Source organism: Dermacentor albipictus, chromosome 6, assembly GCF_038994185.2.
Source record: "Dermacentor albipictus isolate Rhodes 1998 colony chromosome 6, USDA_Dalb.pri_finalv2, whole genome shotgun sequence".
Taxonomy (NCBI): domain Eukaryota; kingdom Metazoa; phylum Arthropoda; class Arachnida; order Ixodida; family Ixodidae; genus Dermacentor; species Dermacentor albipictus.
The window spans coordinates 27,453,264-27,470,825 of record NC_091826.1 but is presented as its reverse complement, the minus strand read 5'-3'; the positions used below and the strand labels follow the sequence as shown (position 1 = coordinate 27,470,825).

Genomic DNA, 17,562 nt, shown 5'->3' with positions numbered 1-17,562 from the left:
ATACGCACTTCTCTTCCCTGCTCGGTAACTCATTTTCAGGTGCAGCGCAAAATCGTTTTCAAGTGAGCACTCACCCATCTGCGCTGACAGCTCGCTGTCGAATGTCTCCAGCAGCCTCTTCTGTCTTTCAACCAGGACTTTTGTCATCTCCTTCTGCAAGCCTTCAGCCATCTCGAGGAGTTCGTCAGTGTCCTCCCCTTTGCTCTCAGCTGCCTCGAGCATCTTGTCCGAACCACTCGCCCTGGAGGAGGCACGTGGCGGCACGTCTCCGTCCGTGGAACTTCCTCGCTCTGCTTCGATGTCACAGTAAAACTTCGCGCTTGCACGTTTCTTTTCCTTCAGCCTCGTTTTTGATCGCTGTACCGACCCGGGAGAACTGTCCGACCGGCGCGAGCTGACCGTGGGGTCGGTGTCACTGGGCACCGCCGGCGAGTCGACATCCGCAATGTCGCCCGACGCATCACTGTCATCGTACCAGCTGGAGTGCGACTTTTCGCTGCTGGCATTGGGCTCCGTGCTTGGTGACTCGGCACCCCTCTGTGCCTCCGGTGGGATTTCGAGTGGTGGCCCGTAGAAGGTGCTGTTGGAAAGCCGGAATGCCTTTGCTTCCCCGTTCTCTTGCTGAACCTTCGGAGATGTGCTTCCACTCTTTGTGCTGTGCCGGCCGAGTGATTCTGACTTGGAATCACGTTTGGAATCACGCTTAGAATCACGCTTAGAATCACACTTAGAATCATGCTTGGAATCATGCTTAGCTGGACTTGTCCTCATTTCAACACTTTCAGGCACCCCTGGGCTTTCACTCGGCTCCTGGGCAGGAGCTTCACTAGGATGAGTGCTAGGAGGTTCACTTCCGGCTGCTGCCGCTGTTGCTGGTGGCGTTGAAGGGTTGTCGTCGGCAGAACTTGGGGCGGACGACAATGGCAATTTCAATTTCCCTCGCGGCGGAGGTGGAGGAGGTGGGAGAGGTCTGAAACGCATTCCTGTGGTAGGCACTGGCTGTGGGACCTCCTTGAAGCGACGCTCTTTCGTAGGGGCTACCGTGACATTAGTGTACAGGTCCTTCAGCTCCTTTTTCGTAAGAGGCGACTCCAAGACCATCACAAATGTTTCGGTTATAGTCGCTGCGACATCAGAACTGTTTTCGTGGCCAAGCCTCTGGGCTGTTTTGATTCGGATATCAGCTTCGGAGAGTGAGTGGCTTCTCCGCAGTTGCCTGGCCTGTTCTTCTCCCGAGACCCTGACTGCCTCCACAGTCCTTGAGCGCTGCCGCCGCTTTCGTGGTGGAGCCTGTGGAGCGTCCTCTTTTTTGTCATCAAGAGCTCTGCACAGTGAATCCTCAAATGGTTTAAATTGATGTGCGGCTTCTCGTGCCATTGTTTTGAGGGATGCCTCGATGCAGGACAAATTATTTGCTCGTGCTGCCTCTTCCGCCTCCCTCTGAGCCAAGAGTGCGTCGAGATCAGCTACAATGTTCTTTGCACGAAATGTTACGAGGTCGTCCGTCTGGCTATACACATTCATGCCAGACTGAACTGCTTGATTGGACGGCGCCGGCGAGATGAACTGCTGCGGCAAAGGCATAGGCTTCTGCGGAGTCCCAGGCTTTTGCGAAACCACTGGTTTCTGCGAAATGGTGGGTTTCACCGTGGCCACCGCCACCATCTCTGCTGGCTTTGGCTTACACTTTGGAGGGGGTGGCCTCGGCGGGGGAGTTCGCTTCTTTCGTGGTGTTTCGCTAGACTTGGAAACGTCCGCAATTGTTTTTGTTGCAGCAGCGACCACTTCGCTTTCTATCACAGGTTCTTGAGAAACAATGGGGGAACGCGAAGGCACTTCTGTTGGAATGACTTTGGCTTCTTCCGCCACGACTGCTGAATCCTTGGGAACAGCATTTTCAACAGGTTCTGGACTCTTGCTTTCATCTGCTGTGACAGGAGTGCTTTCCAAGGTTGTACTGAGGGCAGCACTAGCAGGTGAAGCTGTCAACACCTCCAGGGATTTGGGAGGTGATGAAGGGGGAGGCGGAGGTGAACAAGGGGGATGAGGAGACGTAGCAGTGGGAGGAATCTTCGGAGGAGGAGGTCGCTGGGGCTTCACCTTTTTGACAGGAGAGGACGGTGGGAACATTGACTTTGGCATCTTGGTCGAAAGCACGGGACTTGGCTCCTCCCTCTCCTTGACTCGGACGAGAATGGGGTTTTCCAGAGGAGTCTCCTCCTGCACCTGTTTGTCGGAAGGCGTGTCCTTCGCTGAAGCTGCTTCTGTTTTGGCTGCCGCTGACTGAGACACGTTAGATTCTGCTGCGGCACTGCTACCTTTTTTCTTTGCTGCCATGGCAGCAATGATGTCAGAGGGAAACACTTCGATGCCGAATCTAACGCGCGGCTTTTTCGCTGCTTCTGGTTTGGGTGGTGGTGGCCTCTTTGGCTTTTCCAGAGACCGCGTCTTCTTCTGGGTCTCCTCGGGAATGACGCCCGATTGCTTAGTTGCTTCGTCTTCTATAATGACCATAATGGGGGCTACGGGTAGGGGCGTGGGTTTGACTTCCTCACGAGGCACTTCGACTATTTCATATTCGTTTTCTTCAACAATCGGCTTGGGCGTGCCTTCCTTGTGAACAGACACAGTAGTCACCTCCGCTACCGCGAGTTTGCTCAGGTCAACATCCTGATAGTCTGAGCTGGCCTCAGTGTCTTCGTCGGCATAGCGAATGCCATGCCGCCCTCCTGGAATTTCATCGCCGAAGCTTTTTGGTTGCGCCGGCAGTCCTTTGCTCTCCTTGAGGGGCTTGAGCGGTTTTGGCGGCTTCGTCAAGTGAGTGGACAGCTCCTTTGCCTTACGGTGAATGAGCTGCGAGAGTCGTGTGCAGCATGCTTCATCTCCCGACTCAACGTTGTCCTTGATGGACCTGCACATATGGCAAGAAGTATCTTTCTAGGCTCTCCAAAACTTTAATATTAACCTATCGCTTATCTGTACGACCAAAAACATGAGTAAGTGCACTGAACTGCAAAGCAATGCAAGAGAAAAGAGTAGAACTTTGAACAGGCTAAGCACTGCATTAAATCTGTGACCATAAACCAGAAAAACTGTTGGCAAATGGCCTACACCAATGGTGTAAAATACAGTCCAGTTTCAAAGGAAACACAATTAGTACTGAAAGCAACGTATCTTGAACGCATCGTCAACATCACAAGAAAAAAAGTGGTTGATTTGATGCATTACTTAGAGCACTAATGGCGAAAAAGCTATTGCCAAGGCATTCATGTCAAAACAGGGCTCTAATCAGTCACGAGATACTAATTTGGTGCTCCATTTAATAGTGAGATATAATGTACATCCCACATCCTCTAATTCAATGCTACATTTGACTAGGCCCAAGGAACATTAAAATTGCAGTAGACTCAAGAGAATTTCATAGAAAATGCAGATAGTAATGCCATTTAATGAGAGGAGGCAATGGTTACATTGGCAAGAAGACAATGATGAGTAACTGTGGTAGCAAAGGAAGATGTGGCTAACTGGCGATAGAGACAAATCGTGTTACTACGAAGTTGCATACAACATAGACATACCTACATTATATATAATATTTGTGATAAGCATATACAGTCGCCATCCTATAATTCACACTCAACGAGGACTGCGAAACGAAGTAATCGGAGCCCGAAGTAATGAATTCACCACAAAATAAGTAACTTTATTTCACAAGTGGCCAAAAAAAGGTGTGCCATACTCTCACATCATCACTTTCAGGTATACATTAAATTTTGCATCACTAACGCGAGACACGCTGGCGTCAACGAGCAACGGTATTCTTGGCATAATGCCAAGCACGCTGACTAGTGCTAAACGCACTGGCATTTACAAGCAGTGGCATTTTGGGCACAGGGCCAAGCCTGCTATCTTACAACTGTGCGGGAACGCTGCCTCCCATTTATGCGTCCAGTGCTAGTCACGCAGAAGATCACAAAAGTGAAAGTAGCTTTGAAAGTGATCGTCCAAGAGTATGACCCAAGTTTGTCAAGACATTGCTACGCGCACGTATGCTTGCTTTTGGCCTAGGCATTCTGTGGCAGCGATTTTCGAGTGATGCCTTTAATGATATTCCTTTTAGAGCACATCTCTTGGGCGGCCATTCCTGTGACAGAAGTCACCATCGACAAAACCGAGCGAATAAGCACAGCAAAAGATGAAAGCAAATTCAGAGCACAGAGGGAGGATGAAAGATGCGAGGAGGAAGGCAGAGAGGAGGGTGCAGCACAACTAGGAGGTGGAAAGCGGAGGAGAGTATGGCAAAAAGGAGGAGTAAAGGAGTAAGGTGGAGTAAAGGAGGAGTAAAGAAGTAACCTTGAGGAGTAAAGTGGAGCACCAGCACGACCAGGCATGCAGCCAGTGCAGAAACAAAGCACTGGCGTGGGCTTCAGACCCAATGCATGTGCGCCACTTCGCCTGCGGTGCTGCCGCCGCTAGGGAAAACTCTACATGTGAGCCACGCATTTCCGTGTTCACCCTTTCTGATACATAAGCAATGCAAATGGTGGAAATGCTTCGTCTGCTGCTGCTGCTAAACGAGCTGCCCAAGCAGGGGCACAGCACCACCGCCTTCGGAATCAAGTTCTTTGCCATGATATATCCCGAATTCAAAACAGCTACATACACAACTGCACTCAAAATTTGCATTAGGGAGTCTCGTAATCACTGGTGAAATTTCTCATGCTTTTCACACTTCGTCAGCAGCCAGAGCAATGCTCCACCCGAGTTATCAACGGGTTCAGTTGGCCATGAGCAGTGGCTCATAATAGCGGAACGATACTCACAAAACAAATCGCGCAAATCATAAATACAGCCTTTACGACTTAGTGGCTTGGCTCAGCCTGCAGTTCAGCTGCGGTCGACGACTATGAGATCAACTAGGCTTAGCTAGTTTCAGTTTCGAGGAGGCACCGGTGACGTATCAAAATAAAATAATTGTTACATTATCTGCTTGACTCCGTGGCCAAATTAGCACATGACCACGCAGTCGGAGACCAAATTATTCCATGACTCTCTGTAAGGCATCCAAAATTATGTCGTCTCTATACATTAAGTCTATGGGGCCAGTGGTGGTTATTATTTGGTCAGTAGCTGTCCAAATAATCAAGCATGTCTAGATTATTGCTCGGCACCTGTACTCAGGGCGTGTTCATATAGGCAAAGAACACATATTTACTTTGTTACATTCAATAATTCATCATATTCATGTTCGGTACATTGAGATTTGACTATACCATAAAAGGTTAAAATGCCAAGAGCCTGAGGGACGAGTAGACGACCGATAGGGCAAAGCCGACAGTCAAGAACAGCAAGCACATGTAGAATTTGGACACAGTTGTCAGAGAAGGAAAACAACGAGCACTTACCAGTCCTCTGTTATGGTATTCCGCTTGCTGCTGTCCGACGGCTGCTGTGTGTCCTTGGACTGCGCTTCGGACTCGCCGTTTTGCACTGGCTGTGAGCTAGTGCTCGGAGCGGGGTCGACTTTGTCATCGGTCGCAGGCATTGCGTCGTTCGAACCGTTGCACAGGGCCTCTGCTTCTGCTCGATGTTCAATGACAACCGTCACCCTGCAAGCACGCGAGACCTCGTAAAGGTGGTGCAGAAGCTTCCGCCAAAATGTGGAATGCTGAAATGTCACTCCTGTCCTCGATGCGTGCTAAGTGACTTGGCTTTCAAAATTAATGCAACAAACGTGCATGTTTGTGCTTTCCCGCTGGTCCTGAAAAGTGTTTTCTAAGTGGATCCACTATCTACTAATCTTTACATTTGTAAGCCTCGATTTTTACGACAATAGCTTTTACAGGGACTTCCTAGTTGCATTCACAGGATCAGCATTGGCAGCCTGTATTCTAGGAAGCCTGTGACATCCCACTTTCTGTGAGTTGCACAGAGAAACGAATGGCCTTCGAACTTGTTGACTAATAGTACACTGTTTGCCCATAAGCACAGAGAGCAATTCTTTCAATAACCACGTGAATTCCAAAGCCTTAATTCACACAATCCATGCCCAGGTTCGTATAATACAACTATTCTTATTACATGCTGTTTAACTGTTATCACCTAATTCCGATTTACTGTAACATTTAAAGTTCCAAATTGCTGGTTCCAAGAATATCACTCCCATTTGAGCCAACAAAAGGGGGAAAAAAATTAACTGGAATGCAATGTATATGAGTAAATGATTGGTTGACTGATTTATTCATTCATTGATTGATTCATTCGGTATAACATCCCAAAGCAACAGCTGGACTACAGAAGGTGTCATGGAGGAGAGCTCAGGATTTATATTAACTCCCTGAGGTTCTTTAATGCGCATAGAAATCAAAATCAACAAGAAGTTTTACATTCTGTCTCAACAAAATGTGGCTGATGTCACATTGACCGAGAATTCAGTCCATGATCTCTAGCTGATCAGTACAACATCACATCCATAGAGCCATCAAGTGAGTGAATATAGAAGGAACACAATGCTATAATACAGATGCCAGGCAGTGATCTGACAAGCATCTGTACAAATCCTGCTAATGTGTCCTACGTACGAAAGCAGCAGCACATGATGGACACAGGGCAGGAGGACGTAAAACTGGTACCACAAGCAGTTATTAAACTAACAAGCGAGAACTGGCACTAACCTAATGAGCACAAAACAAACCCAAACTGAACTGCTCCACAGCCAAATTTACCACTAGCGAGCGCCTGCCTGTTCACTCTCGATTTCACTGTGAAAAAATTTGGAGGGCCCTAAAGCTTTGCCTTCCGATTTCAAAGATCCCTGACTGCTTGTCGCGCTTCCCAGCAACTGCAGCTTTCTTGCAGATGCGCTGAGCCGAGCACGATGGCGTTGTTGCAAGGAACCGAGCGGGCTGCGCCACTCAGAAAAGGGGTTTATATTTGCGTTTCCATGTAACAGAATTGTTTTTCTGGTATATTCAAATTAAACTCTGACGCTATCATGTGTGTAGGTTGTGTTTAGGTCATACTTTACGATCATTCTGACATATTTTACTTTGAGGAATTCAATTACAAAAGAGTACGCATTTGGGCTGGTTGGTTCATGATTACGAGCAATAAAAACAGCGCTAAACGACGGGACGAGAGAAGGGACACAGACAACGGTGCTGACTAACAACCAAAGTGTGTTTATTCCGTCAGTCAGCATATATATGCTCCACCGCTATCTGAAACCACAGAATCTACAGGATAGGGCATGCGCAGGGGGAATGCAATTAATGTGATAAGAAGGCAATCTCCTTTGGAAGGAGAGAAATGGACGGGAGGCTTACACATGCATCACCACTAACGTGAATGTGGAAGGCTTCGGATATAAGGCGTGCGCGGTCATCACGATATTTTGTCAGATATGTTACACCTTCGAAGGATGGCTTGCAGCCGCATTCATTGCAATGTAGTGACAACTGACTATCTTTTGCCCGTTTTTGAAATTTGTTGAAGTGCTCGCGCATGCGGTCGTTGATGCAACGCCCTGTTTGGCCGATATAAAAACGCTTGCATGAAAGAGGGATCTTGTAAACCACACAGTCACAACAGTCAGCAACAAACCTCTGTCTGTGCTGTTTTTTACAACTTTTTTTGTTGTTATTGCTTACCCTATTGACTTGGTGGCACAGGCTACCTAACTTATTTTTGGCAGTAAACAGCAACCTGACGCCTGCCCTACTGACAACCTTTTTGAGGTTGTGCGCAACCTGGTGAACATATGGTATTACCGCAACCACTTGCCGTGAGCGATTCTCGGACAGAGCAGCTGCCGACTGCTTTCCTTTAAGGTTCGCTACTAGGCTTTCGGCGATGCTGGTCAAAAGTGGTACCGAGAACCCTGCGAGCTTCAGTCTGGCTACTTGCTTTTCGAAGCTTACATCCACTTGGTGGTCACATGACCGGATGAGGGCCGCCTTCATGCAGGAACTTGCTATACCGCGCTTGACTATCTTTGAGTGCGCGGACGAAAATGGAAGAAGGTGCTTATGAGACCGAGGAGCGTAACCCCAACATACATGATTGCTTGAGAACGTTAGCTCCAAGTCTAAGAAACGGAGTTTGTTGTCTGACGGATGCTCCGTGGTCAATTCGAAAGAATCTAGAACTGTGCGGAACAAGTCAAATATTATAGCAGCAGCAGGCTGCGCGTCAGTGGCGTTAGTATTGTAAAAAATTAAAAAGTCATCGGCGTATCGCATCACTTTTACAGTGCTTGTCTGGCTGAGCTTAGTTGCAAGATTGCGGTCATAGCTGGCTAATAAAATGTCACTAAGAATAGGGGCTATACATGAACCGATGCACACACCTTTCTTCTGTATAAAAAGCTGTATAAATGGAGGATAAGCTTTTTATACAGAAGAAAGGTGTGTGCATCGGTTCATGTATAGCCCCTATTCTTAGTGACATTTTATTAGCCAGCTATGACCGCAATCTTGCAACTAAGCTCAGCCAGACAAGCACTGTAAAAGTGATGCGATACGCCGATGACTTTTTAATTTTTTACAATACTAACGCCACTGATGCGCAGCCTGCTGCTGCTATAATATTTGACTTGTTCCACACAGTTCTAGATTCTTTCGAATTGACCACGGAGCATCCGTCAGACAACAAACTCCGTTTCTTAGACTTGGAGCTAACGTTCTCAAGCAATCATGTATGTTGGGGTTACGCTCCTCGGTCTCATAAGCACCTTCTTCCATTTTCGTCCGCGCACTCAAAGATAGTCAAGCGCGGTATAGTAAGTTCCTGCATGAAGGCGGCCCTCATCCGGTCATGTGACCACCAAGTGGATGTAAGCTTCGAAAAGCAAGTAGCCAGACTGAAGCTCGCAGGGTTCTCGGTACCACTTTTGACCAGCATCGCCGAAAGCCTAGTAGCGAACCTTAAAGGAAAGCAGTCGGCAGCTGCTCTGTCCGAGAATCGCTCACGGCAAGTGGTTGCGGTAATACCATATGTTCACCAGGTTGCGCACAACCTCAAAAAGGTTGTCAGTAGGGCAGGCGTCAGGTTGCTGTTTACTGCCAAAAATAAGTTAGGTAGCCTGTGCCACCAAGTCAATAGGGTAAGCAATAACAACAAAAAAAGTTGTAAAAAACAGCACAGACAGAGGTTTGTTGCCGACTGTTGTGACTGTGTGGTTTACAAGATCCCTCTTTCATGCAAGCGTTTTTATATCGGCCAAACGGGGCGTTGCATCAACGACCGCATGCGCGAGCACTTCAACAAATTTCAAAAACGGGCAAAAGATAGTCAGTTGTCACTACATTGCAATGAATGCGGCTGCAAGCCATCCTTCGAAGGTGTAACCTATCTGTCAAAATATCGTGATGACCGCGCACGCCTTATATCCGAAGCCTTCCACATTCACGTTAGTGGTGATGCATGTGTAAGCCTCCCGTCCATTTCTCTCCTTCCAAAGGAGATTGCCTTCTTATCACATTAATTGCATTCCCCCTGCGCATGCCCTATCCTGTAGATTCTGTGGTTTCAGATAGCGGTGGAGCATATATATGCTGACTGACGGAATAAACACACTTTGGTTGTTAGTCAGCGCCGTTGTCTGTGTCCCTTCTCTCGTCCCGTCGTTTAGCGCTGTTTTTATTGCTCGGAATTCAATTAGCTCAGTAACACATCTGTGCCACGCAGAGGGCCTGCACGGTTGTGGTTTGCAATGCTTTTTGCCAAGTGGCTACAGACGTCGACATGGGATCTTTTTGCAACACGAGGCCCTTAACGTTATCGTGCTAAAACAAGGAAGCAACAGCGCTTGCGTAAATTTCTCCACAACTGACTCTGTCATTGAGTCACTTCCTGCCTTACAGGCTTGTGTAGTCCTGTTGTGCAACTACCCACTTTTTCGTAGAACAGAATGTTGCTTGCCTCGTCACAGAAACAAGAGGCAAAGTTGAGCAGCATATTATAAAATCTTAAGGGCCACCTGAGCAAGTTATCGCTTTTCAATGGCATTATAGAGGTGAAAATACCTCACCTTTAAGCACAGTGCACTATGGGCAAACACAAATGCGGTGGAATCCATTACTGTTTAATATAAACTCTGTGGCAGTAAACCACTTGATAAGTAGAATAGTTTGCGAACCTTTGTCAAATTCCCCATAGGCTTAGTAGATTTGTGTTAGGGGTCCAAAGGGCTCAGTTGACCTGTGTTAACGGAATGGTCCTACGAGACCGAAAATCTCTAAAAAGTTGAATTTCTTAAAACTGACATTCTCGAAATCTATAACTATTTTCAGTAATCTGTAAAGTGTCTCACTTCATGGATCAATATTTTGGTCAAGTAATAACAAAATTAACTCCATAAACCCGTGCCTCTCCTATCTTGAGTTGTTTTTGCTATTTTCTTGCAATTAATTTTTATTTGTTGCACTCTGCCACCATTGATACCTCAGCACCCAGAGCGGGTAGAATTAAAACGTATTTTTTGCAGTAGAAAGCTGCATGTATGATAAGTGGTATAATTAAAGCGGGTTTTAATGATCTTGCTTAAAATTCTAACTATAGTGCTATATTTCTTGCCACATTTTTCCCACATTGCAAGAAGTGAACTTCAATATACTGTAATGGCACTTACATTGACCACTTTTTAAAAATGCTCACATTATTGCTTTCTTAACCTTTCGGGCTATTGACCTGTGCATTAAAATTACATATTTATTTTGCTATTTTCTCACAATGGAAGCCTCCTGAATCAATGGCATGAGATACTTAATTAATTTTATTCAATGTGTCAAATAATTTAGGGGTGTAAAAAAATAATATTTGAAATAAGCATGAAGAACTAAACAAGTAGGCGCGATTCGATCGAGATGAGTTGGTAAATAAGAAATACCGCATTCAGAACCAGGCTACCCCCTTAAGATATATTTTTCACGAGACAAACAGATGCTCGAGGTGTTTTAGCTTTGAGATTCGGCAGCATTCAGCACCAGTTGGAGCAAAACAAGATGTTTAGCACTACACTTGCGGATTTACAATAAGCAGATTTACATTAAATACTGTTTTCAGCAAATAGTACTCCATAAAAACTGAATGAAGTTTGTCAGCCTAGTGATCATTAACATTGTTTACACCTGAGCACAGGCAGAGAGACAGCAAGTTCAAGAAGACAAAACAATAGCTAGCGACAGGGCATGCGTCATATCATTGCCAAGAGTTGTTTCAGAGGACTGCTGTCACACACCACATGTTTCTAATGATTGCTCATACATAGCTTGGATTTCAGCCCACTGGACACTTCAGCTGGCACAATGCTGCATACATTAAAATCTGCTAACATTTACTTACGGCTCCTTTGCAGAGGCTAGCTGTTTACTACAATGGTGCTTTTCACCCCAAAAATCACAGGACTTGAATCAGGATGAGCTCTTCCATTAACTAAAGCAAGGCTTTGATGTACGCACAATTTGTAACACACTTGTACTTCACACCACTATGTTCACTCCATTAGGCAAAGCAGAAATGTATAAGAAGCTCCGTTCCCACCACAAAGGGTCTGGGGCTGGAAGGGAACCTGAAAAACACTTCCTCAGGGCCACATGCGAAGGACACACGGCAAGCCCGGTTTCCGCGCCTGAAAACGAAAATCTGAGTCTGCAAAATCCAGCGCGGCCACGGCTTGCAAAGGAAAACAGGGCCAGAAGGAAGGTAAACACACATGCAATGTTTGTGCCTCTGGACAGCGGCTAACTCACCGGGCTGCATGCAGGGATGTACACGGCAGCAGACCCCCGTAGCTAGAACAAACGCGAACGAAACGACTTTCAACTTCTCCCTATTTCCGAATGCTGGGAGGCAGTGTGCGTGCTCTAAAATAGAACCACCAGAGGCCTGAAAACCCGGCCCGTGCCCATCGAAGCCCGTGGGAGCCAGACAAACCTCAAGGTGGCAGCATGCCAGGAAAGCTGGCGACGCACGCGCCGCAAATATAACGGCGCCACAGTTTTGAGCAAACAAGTGGCTCCCTCTCTATTCGAGCACGACAGACACACTGACCGAGTGGAACACAGACACGCAAGCCATGCACTGCGCTTGAGTGCAACAGTCTGGCACAGTGCAGTGGATAGCGGTAGAGCGCAGAAGGGGCTTTGGGGTTACTGATCCAGCTTATGAAATTTGTTTCTGCAATGACATCGTTTTGCTATGAAATTCAGTTTCCGTTGTGGGTGCAGATTGGGTCAAAATTTGTCAATTGTGCAGCCTACTTCAGTTCATAGTGCAGTAAATTTACAGTCTGGGACAAATGTTTGTAGACCATAAGCAGAGCGAGAAAGCGAGAAAGTCTTTCTAGTGTGCATCAGCAGTGAGGAGCGTGACTTCGAGGTTTAAGTTTGAGCATCACACTGCACGAGTTGCCAGCTGACTGCACCTTGACTGCAACAAAATGAAATGTTTTCAATGCACCTACAGTCCCCAAACTTTTTTTCCCAGACTGTACAATAAGAGTTACGCAATGCATAGAATACCTATTCAATAACTTGCTGCAGCAAGTGTTGCAAACAAACAAAGATATGATCACAAAATTATAAGAGATGCTGCAGCCAATAACTGGTCTCTCACCTTCACAGCTATCTAAATGTCTCGCAATGTCAGCTTTCCTTAACAATTACTATCAAAAGGAAGTCTACAATGATATCTGCCTGAGACTACAAAATGGAAAATAGAGCTTAGTATTGCTGCATTACACAAAACCGACAAAAGGTTTTCGGGTACTAATTACTTTGAGCCTTCCGCACTGTCCAATGCAACAACTTGAACACTGCTTGAATGGCTTGAACAATGTGTCACAGCTTGAGCAGCGTTGACACAAGAGATGCCGTATATCATCTTAGGAGGCTACGGACACCTTTAACTACACTGCTCACATTTCTGGTCAATGCTTACGAAGAAATCAACAAATTTATTAGTTAGTAAGGTAGTGATGACTCCCTTATGAAACGTGAAAAACGACTGAAGGGAGCAAGTTACTTTCAAGACATGAATATTCCAGACCAGCATTGTCTGTCTGGTCCCCACAGCTAAGCACCTTGCTACATCGTTCACTGCAAGGGCTAATGTGTACGGTTTCCTGCAAAAGAAATCTGCTGCCAGAGTGGCAAGCATGATGGTTGAACTAGCATTGAGATGATGGGTATATATTATGTGCATCTGCCCAACCTTTGTCCTTATGGCTTCAAATGACTTCATGACTCTTCACAAAATGATCATATTCAATAAAGTATTGCATTACAGAACGAACAATTGCAATGAGTATACAGATGCACAGAGTCTCATTGCCTTCTCATTTAGAAAATAGAACTTTTTTGAAATTTACAAAGGTAACAAATTAAGCCACGAGAACGTCTGAAGCCACAACGATTGGATCAATCCATGTACAACCTGCCATTGCCGTGCTAGCTGTAAGACCGCAGCTTCAAGAGTTTCCTCTAGTAATTATAGCAGGAAACTCTATGGCACAAAGCACCCGAATGCCTCCCCAGCAAAACTGAGTCGCAAATGCTTCATTAAAGGTATCAACTTATACGATAGCTTGCAGAAGGATATTCAAAGCAATGTCTGGTACCAAACTGCAAAATATTCGGCACAACCCAATTTACAAAAAGAAAAGACGTCAAGCATGTTGGCCGCCGTCAGCAACTGCGAAACCAAACTTACTCGTGAGCCGTCTCCTTTTTGCAGGGGTCTTCCGAACTGTCACCTTCTTTTGTGGCACCATTGGCATGGTTCTGCTCGGTCGTCTCGGTTAATGGCGACACGGTGATGATGGGGCGGCGGGCGCCTCCCTCCGAGAGCAGTCCTGTGGGCTTTGGAGGCACGGGAGGCTTGGGCTTGCCTGTTAGAGAAACGCACATGACCGCACATCACGCCTCGCCACTCTGCAACCACACCTGTCCCCTTACATTCACCACGCACTGCTGAACTTGTCCAGCCAGGCATGCTACATTGCAAAAAATCGAGATCCAGCATCGGCACACACTGGCTCTACACTCTCTGTCAGGCTGGCTTTGATGATTCACATGGAAAATTCATAGGCTGGATGCTTAGGTTTAAGATGAGGTTAGATTGACTAAATTAGATAACCCTTGAGCATCTGCAGTTTTGTAAAAGATGATGCCACTGGTCGGAGTTATCGACTAGAGGTACAGGTGCGTAACATGACGGCTTGACAACGCAAAATTGGTCTTGTTAACACTTCAGGTGTGAAATAATGCAATATTAATGAGAGGAAGTGGAAGATATTTATTGATAACTAACACAACAGAGAAGTGACACGTTGACAAAACAAATAAAAACAAGTCATTGCACACGTACAACACTTAATATGCTTCCAAGTTCGTCACCAGCCTATGTGCAAACACGTGCAGCGGCATTATGCATCAGACATGCTCCATTCATTTTACCACGTATAGACAACATGCTCCCCGTGTGGTCCCCATCCAAAGACTGTCCCATATTCCAAGTCTTTCTTCCTTAAAATGTACTATGATAGGAGTCACCGTCCTTTTTCATTAATCAGCACAACAGACACTTCATCATATTTGCAGATCCCTTTACCAACACAACTCGAGTAACAATACAATTTTTTTACACACAGCTGTTCAGCTTCCCATACTGTCAGCTTCTTTTTTTTTTTCATTAGTAATGCCTTATTTGTCAGTTGCTGTGCAATTATTTCATGACAATGCTGTTTATTTGCTTGTTGTGTTTTTGTGCTCTTTTAACATTTATTGCTTGTATGTCTGATTAGAGCCCATCTCCTCTCTAATACCTTGTATGCCATGATGATATCACAAATAAGTGTTAGCAATATGAACATCAAGCTAACAGAAGTGCAGATATGACAGAGGCCCTAAAAAATAAGGGGGAGATAGCAAGAAGTGGTTGTCAGTGTAACTAGAGATCGTTAGTTGTTGTTGCTGTGGACAACTGGAAATTGTTAAACTTAGTAACCAGCAGCTAGCGTCAACTGCATTCAGTCACCGCCAAGCCAGCATTTTAATGCCATTGACCTCACGAACCTATCTTATCCCACTGCTCCCACACATTCAATAAACGGTTCCTGGTGTTTCTTTTTGCATGCGCGCTTGTCAGAGAGGCCTGGTTTGTTGAATGTGTGGAAGCTGTTGTTTACAACCTTCCTTTAAAGTGTGGAAAGAACTATGTGGGGCAAAGCGGAAGGTTCCTCAACGAGCGTTTAAAGGAACACCGGTATAATGTATAAAAAAGCGGGGTGGGTTCCTTGACGCTCACCGCAGGCATTGCAAGTGCGCTGTTGCCAGGGTGGATGATGGTGACTACTCGATGTGTGCATACAGAGACTGCTCCATTGTGAGTAGAGACCGAGGTAGGATAACTCGCGAAATTATAGAAGCAGAAATGATTGATAGGCTTGGGGATAACCGTGTGCCACAACCATCGATTGCACTTTACCGCAAAGCGTTATCTTACCTGCACAATGGTGTGTAAGGAATTTTTTGCAAACAGCGCATGTGCGATGTACGTGAAAAAGTTGTATATATGCATGGGTCCCTTGCACGAAATAAAGATTGTTGCAAGTTAGCATCTGTGTGTGTCACGTCTCCCTTTCGTCCTTGTCTTTTTCACGCGCTATAAGCCTCATGATGTCTTACCAACAAGCCCAAATCACTGCTTTACAACAATAAAATCCCTGCACAGTGACAAACACTAAGCAAACCAGGAACCAGACTGATTAAACATTACACTGCCATTCTACCCTAACGTTTTACACAAGCATAATAATGTCTATCTAATCATTAAACTAGCATATTTGTCACAATTAAGTGTGAGCTGCAAGTTCATGTGTTGGTGTCTAAAACCAAGGAATCAGTCTTTACATGCATTAACATGCTGGGTGTGTTCACAGTTGTATCAATTGCAACAGACAGGGAACAAAATGACGCTGGGTAGTCCAATGTATTATAAATTTTCACTATGAGACAATCTTGTGCACTACTAAAGCAGTAGCATGAAGATCTGCCAGATGACAACTGTACATGACAAATATATGCAAAAGGAAAGCATTGGGAATGCCAATGCATGCCACCTTTTATTTATTTTATTTTCTCTCAAGGCAGCAGCATAACAGAGAGGAGTGGGTAGGTTATGCTAAAGAAAAAATGCTGCAATGGAGTGCTGCTACAAAACCAATAGCCATCTTGAAAGCATTGATGGTAGATCAACCTATACAATTTTTTAAAACCTGACCATACTAAAACTGCAGGTATGCAAAAAAAAGTAATAACAGTAATAATAATAATGATAAAAAAAGGTAGCCAGATTCTTTTTTCGTAATCATCCCAGTCAACTCTCTCATACAGCACTGCAATAGTATGCAATATCTATGAAACAACACTACCTCTTCAAGACAGTTTGCAAACCACACGTCCGAATGAATCAATCCCAAAGGATTGTAAGGGCCATGGGAATGCAAGTGGAGGGCTCGAGATGAAACTTTGCTGCCTGGCATTTTTTAATGTGCACCTAAACATAAGTATTACGGAGAAGACGGCCGCATGGCAACACAGCGGTGCTGCCATCATCATCATCATCGGAGCGGGGCTCATGCGCCCGGGCCACGCGCAGCGAGCCTGGCATGGAGAGCGATGATCAGAAGGCTGGATCTCAGTTGGTCTGGGCTTTGGACAGTAAAGGTTGTCCTTTGCATGTCTCCCACGCTCTGTGTCATCTCTGAGAACCTCAGCTGGCCACTGGCTTTAAGCCACGGCCCTGAGTCCACATTTGGTGCCTGTAACATGGGACCAGCTGATGCTCTCAGAGGCGACGCAGAGTGCGGGAGACATGCAAAGGACAAACGTTACTGTTCGGAGCCCAGGCCAACTGAGACCCAGCTTCCTGATCACCGCTCCCCATGCCAGGCTCACTGCGCGTGGCTCGGGCGCATGAGCCCTACTGCGACGACGATGGCGACACTGCTGTGCCACCCTGCGGCTGACGTCTCCGTAGTATACATGGGCATTTTCTCACTTCATCTCTCTATCCTATCTTTCTATTCCCTCTTTCCCCTCCCCCAGAGTAGGGTAGCCAACCAGACGCATTTCTGGTTAACATCCCTGCCGTCTCTTTTTATTTCCTCCTCCTCACTTCATCTCATCGTAACGCAGCTGCTGCAGTCGGCAGTCAAACCAGTCACCTCATGCTCAAAGACAGAATGTTATATCTGCTAAGTCAGTGTAGTGGGTGCAGAAATAGAAAGAGAGCTACATACGCATTAATGAAAAACTATATGGGAAGCAAGCTACCAAATGTGTTGATATACCTGAAAAAACTACTCTGAAATGAATAGAGGAAGATAAGTTCACGCAATTACCATTAATCTCAACAAGATTACCTCATTAGAAAAGTTCCCAAAGTTACAAGTGGTCCCATGCTTTCTTTTGTATGTTTTCATGCAGGTTGTTGTGACATTCCAACTTTCAAATCACATGTGCGTACATTTCCCCCACAAAACTGTCCTTAATAAGCATC

At 45.8% G+C, this 17,562-nt stretch overlaps 1 protein-coding gene across 5 annotated transcripts in view; it reads right to left on the bottom strand.

The window, feature by feature from the left end:
• LOC139060921 (FYVE, RhoGEF and PH domain-containing protein 1-like) overlaps positions 1-17,562 on the bottom strand; it is a 53,410-nt gene that overhangs the window by 30,007 nt on the left and 5,841 nt on the right. For 3 of the 5 annotated variants that reach the window (XM_070540228.1, XM_070540230.1, XM_070540227.1), the window contains exons 2-4: positions 13,711-13,888; positions 5,406-5,609; positions 75-2,911 (exon numbers count right to left, since the gene is read on the bottom strand). In XM_070540228.1, the coding sequence (XP_070396329.1) occupies positions 75-2,911; positions 5,406-5,609; positions 13,711-13,888 (3,219 nt within the window). Of the gene's footprint in view, positions 1-74; positions 2,912-5,405; positions 5,610-11,541; positions 11,630-11,750; positions 11,876-13,710; positions 13,889-17,562 lie in introns of those variants that run through there. The other 2 variants (XM_070540229.1, XM_070540231.1) reach the window with 2 other exon arrangements.